Below are 16944 nucleotides of genomic sequence, written 5' to 3' on the forward strand. Positions count from 1 at the left end.
CCTTCACAAAAGACATGCAACTTTTATTATTTACAGTAAGCCCTTAAACAGCATAAGGGGTGGGCAGATTATCTACCGTCTACGCTATTAGAATTTACTGTCCTATTGGCAAGCCCGAATTATTACATAATACGTTTTATCTGGGCTACTCTTAACTCCAGTTGACCCGCCCCGGGGCCATGTTTTCGTGAGCCCCACTAACCTATGGTGCACCTTTTCCTCCCTCCTTCACCTTCTTCTCTCTGTGGTTCTCCTCCACCCCAGCCCAGGAACTCGGAAACCCACCCTCATTCCTTCCCTTCAGCTATTGGCTGTCGTCATCTTTATTTACAGGTCAAAGATAACTTGAGGGCAAGGTCACAGTATCACTTGGATCTCCATACAGATTCTTTCCCCTCTGGGACAACCTTGTCTTGGGGGTTTAATATTAGCATTAGAATATAAGCAGCATCAGGCCAAACCATTATACAAAATCCCCAGGAGGCTGGAAAAGTTCCAACTCTTGTAAACAAGGTGGCCCTTTGCACACTAGTCCTTCCGAGGGCACTTAATGAATGAGGAGAGTAGAGTGGTGTGAAAGGCAGGGAGGGACAACCTGCTGGACCAGCACATCCCCACTATCCAGAAGGGCTTTTTATGTTTTCTTGGAGAGAGAACAGGAGTCATTTAGACAATATCAATTTCAGTGAGGATGGTCAGATATAAACTCCAAAGAAACAGATTCACTAGACCAAGTGTAAGAGGATGGGCAGGATGATTTAGAAGAATTCTTCAGAAAACAAGTGATGGGAGCACTTGAGCAAAAAGTAATCTAGTCTTTGCACTCTACTACACAGTAACTTGCAACATTTATTTAGATCTTTATAATATATCCTTTGATAATAGAGAAACTAAAATCTGCTTTACTGTCCTTATAAGATAACATTTGAAAAACGATACATAATAACTATCAGATTGTCAAAGCTCTAAGACACCTAAACAGTAGTGAACACCAGACCAAGATGAGTGTTTCCTGTCTACAATTTTCTTCATATCTCTTAAAAAACAAAAACAAAAAATAACCCCAAACTACTAGCATCCTCGCTGCCACATGCCCTCCCCTTAGTTAAGGCTTTTATTACTGGCTCATTGTTTTAAACCCCAAAGGGGCAAGAATGACAGAGGGAGAGACACTGAAGTTAAATAATTAATTAGAAGAATTACAATAATAGGAAAACTGAGAACAGATTTGAATCCTGGAAGAATGTTTATAAGCACTGTTATAAGTATTTAATGTACTTTAGATCATATTTAAGTGTTCATGCTCCTTCCAATTATTTAAAGTACTAACAGATTGAAGCAAACCATGTAACTGTTTAGATGTTCAGAAAAACCATTCTAACTTAAGGATAGGTCTGTGACTTTGAAAGTAATCCTATGAGTTGGGCATGGTGGCCTTTATCTGTACTTAAGAGCACTGGGAAGGCTATGTCAAGAGGATCACTGTTAGTCGGGTGACAGCATGAGTTGAAGGCCAGCCTGGGCCACATAGCAAGACCCTAACTCAAACAAAGAGAAAAAGAACAGCTTGAACTGTTCAGTCTACAGGATATAATAAAGAAGCTGGATCAGACTATGTTTCTGCCACTTCCAAATGTCAATGATGCTTTATTACTTACATATTTTCTTTTCTTTTCTTTTTTTGCTAATCTAAACTTAATGCCTAGCCTGTGCTTTTCCTAATAGTGAAATGTATTCAAATTCAATCACATTTTAGAAATATTAAAATTACCTACTTCTGGATAGCAATTAAACACAGTTTTCTTCAAAATAAACAAAAATTTTCTACCTTTCAGCAATACCAGTGAGAATACGGGACTATTAGTTAAAAACTGACAATGTATAAAAACACTAACTGAAAATGACACTACAAAACCAAGTTACTGTTTACTTAGCAATTTTAATATTTGTGCTAGAAAAAGTCTTCTACAGAAGCTATATAGTTATTTTGATGCTCATCTGCTACCCTATTTATAAAGACAAGTACTTTTCCTCTGTATATACATAACTGCTAACTTTTCAAAAACTTATATACATGATTCACATACATATGAGAAGGTTTCATTTACCATTGTAAACAGTGATTTATTAAATAATAAAGTAGCTCATGCTAAAAACTCAGCAGTAAACTTCTCACGGAGAAATCAGAACGAAGTCCTATCACAGATAGTTCTCACAGCTGTCAAACCGGCTCACTCGGCTTTCACCAAGGCAGTGAAACAGGAGCTGACTGCACAGTGTGCAACGCTTTGGCCTTTCTTCGAACCAGTGCTTCCTGCCTTTTCCGCTGAATTTCTTCAGGAGAATACTTCCTGTTTCTCTCTTCTTCGTCTAAAAATTTAAACAGAGCATAGAATTAATCTCATAACCTTTAAGTCATCTGAATATCAGCTATAATCTTTCGCTTTTTCATCACTCTGGTTTGACTACTAAATCAAACAGGTATGTATGTTATGTATGTATAATACATATACAATTATATTACATGCACATACGTATTAAATAGAATGTTAATGAAGGGACATATTTCTCAAGGTATATTATCTATCTACCTTGTTCCTTGGTATAACTAGAAACAGGAATGGATACTCAAGAATTCTTTATTTCAAATCACTTCCTCAGATAACTCTGATGTCTATTATTTTCTAAGCTAGATTTTAGCTACCTTCCATAGCAGAGTAATACCAAAATATATTTTATAAAAAACAATCTATTTTTCCACAACGGGATAAAGTAAAATGTCTTTAAAAATCGGTTTAATAATATGGAAAATAATTTCAAATGTATAAAATCATACTATAAAATTCTGATTTAGGGAGAGTTAAACATTTTCCCATTGGCCCTTCCACTAACACACACACACACACACACACACACACACACACACACACACACACACACACTTTTCTGTGTGTGTATATAATATCAAACACTTACTAGGTCAAATTGCTACACAGTACTAAGCAACTAAATGCCTTAATTTTTATTTTATTTTAAGCGTAAGGGTTAGCAATTTCTATTCTCTACAGGACACCCCCTCCCAAAGTTAACTCTTGAGAGTAAAATGCTATCATTCCAACTGCTGACTACTCGTTTTAAAGAAAAATAGTCATGGATAATATGCAAACCAATTATCAGATACATTTGAATGAACATTATACAATTCACATTTTCAAGTCAATTATGCTCATGTATTTTTTAAAAAACACTAAAGTTTCAAATTTCAAAAATAATATTTAATGTACTAGTTGTACAAAAACAGGTTATAAATTGACTAACTCTAGCTTTAAGCTACTAACAGTTTTTTGTTTCAAGGATAAAACTTGGAAACCAGCTTGTGACACATAAAAGGGAAAGTGAATAATAATAAAAAAAAATACAAAACACAAGTGAGGCTAATATTAACCAGGAAGATTAAGCATTATGAACAAACCTAAAAGAAAAATTGCTAGGATAAAAGGCAAATTATACACTACCTAAAAATGAAGTCTGGATTAAGTCTTTACTGGAATTAAAAGTATATGCAATTCATTTTAGAAATTTCATTCAATTAGTTATAGTATATTCAGTTTAAGAGAAACATAATATTTACAACTATAATAGACTGACAATAATTTTTCATGTTTTAAGACAGTGGGCTATACCATCGAAAAATACTCATTGTCAGTACTGATAAAACCAAAATCTGTCTAGCCATTTAGAAGGAAATTTGGTAATATTTGTCTAAATTTACAATATTTTATACATTATGTTTTTCAAAATTAACAAATACAATTACATAAAGTCCAGAAATCTGTAAAGAAGGACAAATCGTACTGAACTGTTGTAATTGCAAAAAACTAACCCAATGAATCTCTATCATTATAGAAACGCAGTATCTAACAAAAACAACATAACATACAATATGCAAACTCTAAAAGTACTCACAGGAAATGACAGCTCTAACTTATCAAGGAAATTAAAAAAAAAATGATCACAACATGTAATGCCTTAGAAACAGAAGAGACATAATAAGTCAAGCATTTGTAGTCTACAAGAGGAAACAGACTAAAGGCACTGAAAGCCCACTCAATAAAATTAACACATAAAATTTAATAAATCTAGGGAAAGAAATACTGAGAAGTGACACAAGGAAATACCAGTTACACACAATGATAAACCTCCAAGAACAACAGACCTCTTCGAAATAACTAAAACTAAAATTGCTGACACATCAATCAACACCCCCTCACACACACACACAGGGATAGAGAGCGAGAAAGAAAGAGCAAAGTTATCCTTTCAAGTTATAGAACAAATATATTCAATGATAAAAACAAACTAAAACAACTGAGGTCCATTAAGTCATCACTGCAGATAATATAGAAGAATACTATGCACAAATGAAGACAGATGAACAAGTTCAAGAGCTCTAGAAACAACAAATTTTCAGAAATTTCATAAAAGAGTTAATAAAGGGATGAGTTTTAGAAAGGATCAGTAAACAGGTAAACCAGGAAATCTCTAAGATGAAGAAAGAAATCATTACATACTGTGAAACAATCACACTAAATGTTAACAGCTGTTATCTCAATTAGAAGACACAGCCTTCCGAACACATTAAAGCAAGATACATATAAGTACCTCCTGGATCTTAGGAGCTCACATACATAGAATGAATTACAAAGACAAAAATGATTCTGAAAGCCAAGACAACGAAACCAGGCTTCAAGATAAAATGAGTTTATAAAGAAGGTCATTGCAAATTATTAAATGGAATAATCCATCAGAAAGTATAATGAAGGCTGAGTGTGACAGTAATCTCAACATTCAGGGATACTAAAATTAAAGGAATGAATTTTTCAGGTCTGCCTGTGACTACATAATGAGTTTCAGGACAACCTAAGCCAAGGAAGATTCTATCTGAAAATCCAAGACAAAACAAACAAGTTAAAACAGGCTGCCAGAACATGTCCTAGTGGCTAAAAAGGCTACCCATGATAGCCTAAGTTGAAAAATTGGACTCACAGAGAATTGAGGAGGTGCTTGCCACCAAGACTCCTGAGTCCAATCACTAAACTAATATGGCAGAAGATAAAAGTTGTCCTCTGACCTCTGCACTACTGTTGTGGCACATGTGCACCCATCCACCTTTGGAACAAGCCACCTCAAGACAATAGTCAGTTACAAAAATCATTATTCTTGTGCTACATTTTTGTCAGTAGATTGTTTGATCAGAAAAACAAGTAACAAAACAGCTAAGTTAAACTACTCTATAGATCACGTTAATTCAATGGAAATATATTAATATTCCATTTAACCCTGGCAGAAAGTCTCCTAACCCACTAAGCTTTCTTCAAAACAGATGCTATATTGTAAATTTTAACAAATGCACTCAAGCATGGTGCAGGCGCAGGCAGGCAGACAGACAGACAGACACACACACAGGAGGAGGTAAAAATAATTTTTTCTAAGATCAGCTGGCGGATTTCTTCTCTTACCAATCCATATAGGAAAAATGGGTCACTCAAGAAATCAGAAGGGAATTTTAGAAATGTCTAGAATCAGGTAAAAATGAAAACACAACTTACTATAGAACATTTTTAGAGTACAGCTAAGTCACTGCTAAGAGAGAAGTATACAGCTCTGAGTTGCCTGTATTAAAAAAAAAACCCAGATCTTAAGTAATTCAAGTAAAGCTAGTATTACCTTGATAACAAAACTAGATAAGGATGTAACATTTCCTGGAAGACCATAGCAAAATTCACTCAATAAAATACTTGCAAATCAAATTCACTAACATGGTAACAAGATCATGATCAAGCTGCCTTCATTCCAGGGATGCAAACACGACTCAGCCTACACAAATCAACAAACATAACACCTAAATAAAATCAAGGTTTAAAAAAAAAGTCACATGATCATCTGAACACATTCTCAGAAAGTTTTAAATAAAACTGAACAGTCCCTTCATGATGCCAATCCTAAAGAATCTAAGAACAGAAGGATCTCACACCTCACCACAATAAAAAGTGTAGGAGACACACCTACAGCTAACATTATACTGTGGAAAACTGATACCACTGCCATATTAACACTAGATATGAAAGAAAGCTGTCCTTTCTGCTCTTATTCAACACAGTGCTGGGTGTCTGAACAGTAGCCACAAAGCACTAAGAGGGAACAGAAACAACAGAAGTCACTAGATTATACCCACTTGCTAATATTATGATAATATATAAAGGGCTCCTAAGACATTTTCAGTAATGTAACAGTATAAAAAACCCTGATACGTAAAAACTAGCAGCTCTTCTATATATCAAACTTACTACAAAAGCATCCAACAATAAAATTCTAGGAGTAAACCAAGAAAGTGAAAGACCTACACTGTGGATTGCTGTGGATTACAACTATAGAACAAAGAAGAAATTTAAAACATTAGACGATGAATATATTTCCAATATTCATGCACAAGAAGAATTAAAGCTGTGAAAATGGCCCTATAACCAAAATTTGTCTACAGATTCAATGCAATTCCCCATCAAAACTAGAGAAAAGCATTTTAAAATTTATACAGAAACGTATGCAAGGACATGGATGGACAGACAGACAGACACACACTCACACATAGGTAAAGCATTCATTAAAATGAATAATTCCAGAGGCACCAAAACAACCTGATTTCAAATTCAGTGACAGAGTAAGAGTAACAAAATCAGCACAAAGTAACAAAGTCAGTCCCAAAGGCAGACATGCAAATATCTGCATGCAGCTGCAGCTGATTTTCTAAGGGTCTAAAAACTTAAAAACAGCTTTTTAATAGATGATGCCGGAAATTTGGATATCCATATGTATGTAGTATCTCTTACCCTTTTGAAAACCAATTCAATATGGATTAAAAATATTAAGCTCTGTTTGAGTTGCTAGAAATCAGGTAAAACATTTCAGAACACAGGCAATGGACAGCAGTTTCTGGAAGGGACTCTAAATAGCTCAGGGAAAAATAGCCAGAATTGAGGAGCAGGACTGTATCAAATTATAAAGAGTCTGCACAACAGAAGAAATGAATAACCACAGTGAATACACAAACTGGATAATGGGAGAATATCTTTGCTGGAGACTAACAACAGGGACTAATATCCAGAAAATATAGTGGACTAAACAAATACAAAAAGTACCCAGATAATCCAGAGAACAAGTGACAAGTTAAATAAGACCCCCAAAAGAAGTATAAATAAGTCAACAAATTACCACATTTTAGAAAAAGTTCAGCATCATTAGTCATCAAGGAAATACAAATCAAAACTACTCTGGCATTTCAGCTTACTTCAACTAGAATGGTTATCATGGTAGGAAAAACCTTTATACACTGTTAGTGGGGAAAACCCAAACACACGTGCACACGTGCACACACACACGCGCACACACACACACACACACACACACACACACACACACACAAATTAGTGTGATCACTAGGACAATCGGTATAAAGGGTCCTCAAAGGCTAAGACTAGTTAAACTATTGGTATGATACTGATGGGTTCAGAGTAAGCATTAGATAGGCTTGTACACTCATGTTTATTACAGAAATATGCATTTACAAAGCTAAAGAATGTCGCAAACCACAACAAATGACATGAAGGGGGACATTTGAGAAGAGAGGGGACCAGTAGCAAAGGGGGTAGGGACGAAGCAACTAAGATAAAACTGTTATATACAAGCACGAAAATGGCATAATCAAACATCACTTTTTACAATATAAGATGATTAAAGTTTTGGAGAATATACCAAACTAATAACAGTCGTCTTAAACAAAGTAATTAGTCCAAATTACTACACACCATTGCATTTCCTATGTTTTAGTTGGTAAGACAGGTTAAAGAAAGATAATTCAGTAGTTTTCAGATTATAGTTTAAGCTTTAGATTTTATGTAAAATGAACCATCCACTGAGGTTTGTTTTACACATATTTATCTCTCCCCACCCCCACCCCGCCACACTTTCTTTTATTGGAAAGCTGCTCAGCTGCTCTCGCGTGAGTTTTCTGGCCCCAAGGATTGAGGCCAGGGGAGTCCCATGCGGGTCAGGGTGGGAAGAAAGGGCAAGTAGGCAGAGAAAGGGGGAGGAAGGGGGAGGAGGAGGAGGAGAAAGAGAGGATAAATGTCTTATGTGGGTTTAAAAGATTATTTTGCTGTGAATATTAAAATCTAAGGGGTCAAAGTTGAATTTAGGGCGGTAGCAATATTTTAAACAGTTTCATGATGCAATTTTTGAGGTGTGATTAATGAAATATATGTACTGAAGGAATAACAATCCAGGAAAAGATGAACTGGAAGAATGAAAAGGGTTGCATCAAATAACTGTAAACTGGTTTACAATCATCAATGATTTACCATCAAATGGTTGTAAACTGTCATAACCAGCACTGAATTTTCTTTTGATACTAGTTAGTACCTGTTAGTCAAAACAAGTAACATTAATACTTTTCAAAGAAAACTACTTCATACATACCTGGGGAAGATGGTTTCAAAGACTCAGAATGTTTTTGATTAGCTTCAGGCCATGAATTGACAGTTTCCCTTTTTCCTAAGTCCTGTGAGATTTTACTAACAGGCATACTTCCTGCTAGAGGATTTTGATTTAACTCAGAAAGAAACTGAGGGTTCTTCTTTTTAAATGTGAATTTTGATGACTTCAGTATTTTGCTGTCACTCTGAGCTGTATCTGCTAAGCTGTGGTGGGACAGCTGAGCAGTACTCAACTTCGTATTAGTAGCGATCTTTGTGCTCACAGGACCCAAATTAACTTTCAGATGTGAACTTCCTACAAGAACAGAGTTTGAGCTATTCACCTGTACTGGTACATGCTGATTATCACTTGAATTCTTAGAGCACACAGACAAATTTGTAGCATCCAAAATATTGGGACAATCTCCACATATGTTTCTTTTCTCTACTGTCACTGGCTTATTTATCTGTGATTTATTTGTTAAAGACAATGGCATTGGAGAACTGACAAGATTCCAATGTTTAGACGACACCAACTGACTTCCTTGTTCAGATGCAGAACAAGTATTTCTGGATCCATGTATGGAAGTATTACTTTTACTTTCTGACTCCTTGCTGCCCTTGTTTTCTTGCTGAGTTAGTCTTTCGATGTCATCACAAGCCTGATATAACAAATCATCATCTACATCATCTGCTTCCCAGGTAGTTTCTAATTGATGGCATGCTTTAATCATTTCACTGGCCAACAGTGGGTCATTCCAGTCATCAAAGGGAGAACTGAACTTTGATCCATGAGACTGATTTGTGTTATACACAATGTTTTCTTTGCCCACGAACACAGAATCAAATGGGTCAGTAGTGGGTACTTTCAAAGGCAGGTTAACACCAAGCTTGTGATTTTGTTCATTAGGATACCTTGTGTATGAAACAGACTTGTTAGAGGCATTAAGTATGCCCTTACCATGACCATCTTCTTTCACTTTTGTAAGGTTAGAGACAGCAACATAATCTTCATTTTTACTAACAAAGTTAGTGACAGATTTCTCAAACCTCACTTTATTCCCAATGAATGGGAACTTCCTTGGTTCATCACCTGGATGTGGTGAAAACCTACATTCTCCAGCATTTTTTAGTTCTCTGCTTCGTGTCTTTGAAGGAAGATCCAGTGTTACTTTTGAGTCTCTTAACCTTCCACCTAGATTCATATTTGCTCTTGATGTGATTGTATCATTTTCCCCAATGGAGGTACAAACTGCCTTCTGACCAGTACCTTGAGCAGTTGTAGAGGGAAAGAGTTCAAGCATTTCAGCATTCTCCATAAGGAAGGGTTCACTGCTTAGTAAGCTTTCCCAATCATCCTCAAAATCATTAGCAGTCAATTCATCAAGATGTTTATTAGGTGCTGCTGGAGTCTTAGGACTGGGAGTCACACATGATTTTAGTATTATGGTAGTATCTACTTGAGGGGAAGATGATATTGGAGTTTTATTTAGCAGGTTGTCTGTGAGCAGAGTTTCAGTAGTAATGATTTCCTCTTGTAGTAAGACATTTTCCTTTTTCATGGAAGTTTTACTATTGTTCAAAAAAGTATCTGACAGCTCCTGGCTTAGCTGTCCACTACACATCTGAGTGGAACCATCAAAAATAGCATTAAAGGCTGCTTCAACATTTCGGTCAAAGGGTCTCTGACTGCTGTCTTGCCCCTTTCCCAGAGATACTCTGCTGTCTCCCTCCACTTGCTTCTTTATTGGAGTATAACTGACTTCAGGAACTATATCATCTGATGCCATCTGCACAGAATTTTTATGGTTATGTAAATGTCCCATTTCTGAAGTCATCTGGATAAAATCATGATTCTTCCCATCTTGCTCTTGAATCACATCAAGTTCTTCCATATTTTTATCAAACTGTTGGGCCAATTTCATAAGTTCTTTTTCTCGATTTTTTGTTTTTAACCTATTAAAATAACATTGAAGTATTTTAGTTAAAAAACTGTTTAAGAACTACTCAATTACTATTTAGTATACTTTGGTGTAATTAAAACACCAATATTTTAACTCTCAGAATAACGTTTTTAACTCACATATTGAAACAAAAAAGGTTTACTATTTTGGCTTAATTCAAAACCTAAAATGTTAGCAAGAATACCTGACTTACGGAATTACAAGAAGTGAAGGCTGAACTCACTTTGTGCAGCTGATTTTCACTCTTGACTTTTCTTTTGCAACACTAGGAGTACAAGGAATAGCAGTGTCACCAATCCATACACCCAGCATGGAGTTTGTCACTGGTTTTTCATCCTTTGAAAGAGGGAAGAGAAGAGAAGCATAAGAGCCCCATAAAACAAACAACACCCCTCCCTCTCTAAGAAGAGGAAGGGGAGAGGGGGAGGGGGGATTGATTGATTAGTGGGGGAGAATTCTATAGTAATCACTAAACAAACTCAAACAATAAACAATGAGAAGCTGGAGAAAGGCAGTAAATCAGAAGCTATGATCCATTTATGTCCCACAAGTAAAAAGAAATATTCAAACTTAGGAATTCCATATTTATAAAAACCAAAGTTTGAAGTACATTGCCTATCAAATACATTTTGATGCTATATACATATAAAAGAACATTCAGTAGAAGGAAAAATAACATTAGTTGTAAGATACTCATAAAACCAGAAACAAACTAAATATAATTATCAGACCTGAAAATAGGAATATATTCAGAATTCTTTCTGCAGCACCCATTCTCCAAAGTTTTCTAATCTTCATAAACTCTTACCTAAAAATTGGGAGTTCTACCTTGACTTAACCTGAGGGTATGGATAGAAGTAATGTCAGAACTGATTAAAGATTTTACAGCAAGGTCAAAGCTAAAGCTAAAAATGGACAGACAAAAGGACAAAGCAGAAAACATCAAGTAGGGAAAAAAACAAACTTATTTTTGCTGTATTTTTTTGCTCCTTAATTACAAAGTTATAAAATGAGCTTTATATTATAAATCAGTGGCTCTCAACCTGTGGGTCATGACCCCTCTGGCAATCCTCTGTCTCCAAAAATATTTACATTATGATTCATTAATAGTAGCAAAGTTATGAAGTAACAACAAAAATAATTTTGTTTGGGGATCACCACAACATGTGGAACTGTAAAAGACTCACAGCATTAGGAAGCTTGAGAACCACTGTTATAAACCAAACTAGCAAACCAAATTACTTAATCAATCGTACTTGTTTATAGTAACTAGAAATAAGTATGAAAGATGACACAAGGTTAACAGGTTGCCTCATTACTAGATTACAGGGTATTCTAATTTGAGCCTGGTATGGGAGAGCCCTCCACTGATCACCTTCTGATCTTTACAAAGTATGTGCCTGCATGCACACATCCATGGAAAACAACATTTTTTTACAAAAGAAAGGGTCATTTTACATTTATTTTCTTGAAAGTTTGGGTGAAAAGATCTTTAGTTTTGTAAAATAATAAAAATCAGTTAATTTCACTGGAAAACTCAATATTTCTGAGTTGTTTGTATAACACTCTTAATTCTTAATGACTTCTTTTTAGAATATGTCCATTTAAAAATAAATTCATAAAGTTTCAAAAAGACACAACTTTATGTAGTCTCTGAGTGTGTATACCAAGAGTTCTCTGTATGTTTATGTACTACTTGTGCTTAAATTTTAAATTATGATTACATAACTGATTCCTAAGTACATTCTAGGTGTCACACCAGTTGCCTAAGCCTTCAATTGACCTTAGTCAGCATTGTATAAAGTTATATGAATGAGGAAAATAAAGACCTTGAACACCATACAAAGAAATCACTACAGAAAATGGAATGACTAATACACAAACGTACGTCTTAAAAACTGAAATGTGAAATCATTAGGAAGAAATTGAATTATTTGAAGATAACTAAGAAAACCTCAGGTATGTATGAGAGTATGACTTTCAAGAGATCTTAATGCTGCCAGCAATTAACCTGCTTTAAGAATGCCCAGCAGAAGACACTGATTGAGTAATCCTAGCATTGCTATCTTTTCTTCAGAGTTGCTATTTCCAGCCCATTTAGTTAAAGAGCCAACAGTACACTCAACATTGCATCATTTGTGTTAGGTTGGTCGGCCTAAACAAGTTTTATTGTGCTTCTTTGATTTAGTTAATAAAGATATATTGTTAACACACAGTAATAATATTATGGCATAAATGTCCTGGAGGAAGAGTTAATACAATGAATCCTATGGCATGACAATATGGGAGACAGAGCTACTAGCTATAAAGCTGTACTGACTGTTGATTATAAGTCTAGATTTCTATAGCCAGAGAAAAGCTGTACCTCCTATCTTCTCTTTTTGGATACAGTCACTCCTCATAACCATATTTTGGATCAGTAGCTTCTGTGGGTCATTACTATAGGCCAATAATACATAGCAATAATACATAGCACTATCTGAAGGCATGTTAAGGAAAATACAACTTCCTCAAAGACAACATTAAGCAAAACTTAAGATATTCTTTGAATTTAAGTGTTGTTAATTAAGAAAAGGAGGGCTGACAAAACAGGTCAGCATGTAAAGGTACTTGCTACCAAGCCTTGTGATCTGACTTCATTCCCTCCTGGGACCAACATAAGCAGAAGAAGAGAACAGACTCCACTAAAGTGACGTCTTCCACACACATGCTGTGGGTATGGGAAGACAAGTATGTACATACAGGTACACACACAATGTATACATATGTATGTGTGTGTGTATATGTGTGTGTGTGTTATATGTACATACATACACATACTTTTTAAAATGTAAAGAAAAAATTAAGAAGAAGAGAGAAAAAACTCAGAACAGCTTCTCTTCTGTGCTCATGCTGTCATTAACGGTGACAGGACTAAGAAAAGGGATGAGTTACTGGACTCCTTTGTGTTAAATGATTGAACTAAAGAAAAAACTACAATAAGTAAATCACAACATATTTCAACACTCCAGTTATTATCAAACTATATGTACCTTAATCCTAATAATCCTCTGAAGAAAGCCAAAGTGGTAATAAATCTACCTTATGGTTGAACGAATTGGGAGTTGGAAACATTTAGGTGACTCCCCAGGAATCACAGCGGGATGGGCTCATAAGGTCTACATCTAAATCTATTGATCTTCCTGACTTTACAGTGTTTCTGGGTAATTTTATAAGTCATTAAGAATACTAAAGAGATGCTGCAATAGGGAAATTTTTCACTCCGGCCAGTGAAGAAGCACTGTAGAAACATGTACAGGAAAGCCTTTATGCATGGCTTTAAGTGATGTACATTAAAGCCCTCGTGTCTGGCTTTGAGTGAAATGTTGCCACAAAGACTTGGCCATGTTTGGGAAATCGGTAGAGGCTGGGATATTCTGAGTCTGTTGAAATCTTTGAGAAATCTCTCTCTAAAGAATCTGCCCATGAAAGCTTACTTGCAGCTGCACCAACCTCGGTCCCAAGACACTCCTCACAAACCTGGGGCTCCGCTTCTGATGATGGCTGGCTGTGGTAAAAAGGGACAGAGATTTGTCTGCTCTCATGGGCAGCAAGGGCAAGATAATTTTGGTAGCTGGAACCTTTCCCAGCCCCAATTAACCTTGTATAATGTTTGAATAAAGTACCTGGGGTGAGGTGAGCTAGCTGATGTCAGTCTTTTCCAAGAAGGCTAAACCCCTCTGCTACTTCGGAAAATGAAGACTTAGCATCTTGGTAAGCTTCTCTCTCTACTGTGCCACCTACAACTGACACTCATCAACAAAGCACTAACAATAAAAACTTCAGTACACCATAGCAACTAACTACTACATTATTTAAGAAGTAAATAACCTAGAGATAACCTAAACAGACAGAAGGGAGTGAAGGCATAGTTTAGTGGTAGGGCACTTGCCCAGTAAAAGTGAGTCCCTGAGTTTGAGTTTTAGCATTAGCAAATGAATGAATGAAAGAAGAGAGACAGTATATATGAAAGGACTTGCACAGGTCACCATGCAAAACCACACCACTTTATGTAAAGAACTTCAGAATCTGTAGATCTGGATATCCAATGGAGTCATGAAACCATGCCCTATGGATTCTGACAGATGACTATACTGAACATTTTATAGTTCATTCGTTGTTTCAGAAGACAGGCACTCAGAAAAGCCAAACATAACCTTGTTTGCTCTAAACATGCTATTTTATATATGAAAGAACCACACAAGCAAAGAACATACAATTTTTTGCTGTTTTATAAACCACGAGCCTTGCCATACTTACCTGAGGAGCAATACGATTAACAATATGTGAAATCTCATCACTGTATGCACTGGAAATCCGCTTTGTTCTTCTTTTACCTAAAGAAGCAGGCATTTTTATCAATTTTAGACCAGGAATTTTAAAACCAGTTGTCATCTTTAAGGAAACAATTGTAGTCAGTACAACTTAAACAACTCCACATTAACATCGTGGCATATTTAGACAGAAAAAAATCACACGAGATTCTTAAAAACAAAACAAAACCAAGAACAATGAATTATGATGCCAATGGATTAAAATTTTACCAACACTAATCCTTCATCAAGCACTGACCCACATAAAAATAATAACAGATTACCTAACTGTTTTGTCATTGGAGAATTTTGATCCCAGAAGATATCAGTCTGTCCATCTGGATCATTTGGAGAACTGAAGGTACAGGACAATAAATTCACTTTCAGAACTTGTGTTGGTGTCTCCTTTTCTGCATAAGATGACAGTCGTTGCATTTACTTCATAAGAGTTAAAGTCAAATAACAGCTTAGACAAATTAATTTTTATGTCCAATATAAAATTTGTCTCTTAAAGACAAGTACTTTAACCACAATGGAAATGTTTCAATAAAAATAATGTCTCAATACTTCTTAAGTTTGGCACTGTAGTTAGGAAGTGTTTTTTGAAAATTCCATAGGCTCAGGAATGATACCACCTGGTCACTGAATTACTAACACCAGGCTCTAGGGACCTCCAAGTTGGCAGCAGATGTGTTGCAAATGCATCCAAACAGAATCCCACACTAAACTCTCACAAGCTAAACTCTACCCACATTTTCTACTCACTCCACTCTAAAACCATTAGTGACTTGTTTCTAGGGAAGCTCTGTCTAGAATCACTTAAACTTTTACAATGTTATTATTCTTTCCCCTGCTTTGGTTTATCATGGCAGAAACAGGCAAGTTAATAGACGTTGTATTTTAAGAACACACTCTAGGATAGAGGTTATGAGTCTGGTCCTTACTGGGATAGAAATCTTTTAACTCCAAAAGTTTACAGAAAGGAATGCACCATCCATCGGTTTACTAGGCTAACCGGATGTTACACTTAGCAAGTTCCGGGAGCACACTGTTCCTGAGGTGGCCCTTTTTGCAAAACAAAACAGCGAGGGAAACAGAAAAAAGGCTTAGGTGCCCAATTTCCTGGACGTAGTACAGGGCACAGACCCCGCCCACAACCAAAGAGTCAGCCAGAAAAGGCCCCATGGAGGGGCCTTGGTGCTGCAGCTCTAAGCCTCCGGCCCGGTCCACACCGCCGAGCTCCGCTCCCCGCCCTCTTCTCACCCCCCGGGCTCCGCCCGCCGTCAGCCGCTGCCCGCCGTTGCGACCGCAGCGCAGACCGCGTTCCCGCCCGGCTGGGCTGGGAGCTGCGGGCCGCCCTGGACGCCCGGGGCCACAGTTCCGCTGCCGAGCAGCAGTTCTCGGCACCCGCCCTGCGCGTCCGCACAGGGCTGTCCGCATGCTTCCTTCGCCGACTCATTCCCGTGGCACCGTCCTTCAGCCGCATTCACATCTTGCTACGGAGGAGCGGGACAACCGCTCCGCTAAGAGGCCGCGCGCCACCGATCACCGCCATCTTTGCAAGTCGGGCGCGCAAAACACACTGCTTCTGATTGGCTGCCTCCGTCTAGGGGCGGGGTGACTAAGCCTGATACCGATTGGCTGTGTCAGTTTGAGAGGCGGGGTTACGGAGGCTGCCTGCGGGACAAATGGCTGAGGCAGCTTCAGCAGGGGAAACTTGAGCGTTCAGAGGTGGATCTTCAACCTCCCCCAACTTAGGAGGAATTGCAGGACTCTTTTCTGGACATGTGGCTGGGACTTAGTATGTGAGACAGTAAAGAGATCAAATAGGATGACAGATTCTTATTGAATTTACAATTTAAATCGATTATGTCTAAAATTCAAATGATGGTGTGTTATTCGGTAATAATGAGAAAATAGATATATAAATAGTATAGGAGAGAATAATCTCAACAGTTTATAGATGTTATGTGTATAGAAAAATCCAAAATGTAGGAAGACTTACTAATTTAATGAACTAACACTCGCTGGAAACTGTACATGCAAAGCCGAGCTGTCATATTAGAATAAGACAGCATTTGTTTTGAATTAAGTAATAAT

At 36.9% G+C, this 16944-nt stretch overlaps 1 protein-coding gene across 7 annotated transcripts; it reads right to left on the bottom strand.

The window, feature by feature from the left end:
• Positions 1-1682: 1682 nt before the first annotated feature.
• Etaa1 (ETAA1 activator of ATR kinase) lies at positions 1683-16410 on the bottom strand. Of its 7 annotated transcripts, none has more exon segments than NM_001109094.2 (6): positions 1683-2370; positions 8533-10484; positions 10716-10828; positions 14792-14868; positions 15129-15254; positions 16108-16410. In NM_001109094.2, coding segments are annotated over 6 exon segments (2619 nt in total). In that variant the 5' UTR covers positions 16331-16410; the 3' UTR covers positions 1683-2242.
• Positions 16411-16944: the final 534 nt, after the last annotated feature.

Source organism: Rattus norvegicus, chromosome 14, assembly GCF_021556685.1.
Source record: "Rattus norvegicus strain SHRSP/BbbUtx chromosome 14, alternate assembly SHRSP_T2T, whole genome shotgun sequence".
Taxonomy (NCBI): Eukaryota; Metazoa; Chordata; class Mammalia; order Rodentia; family Muridae; genus Rattus; species Rattus norvegicus.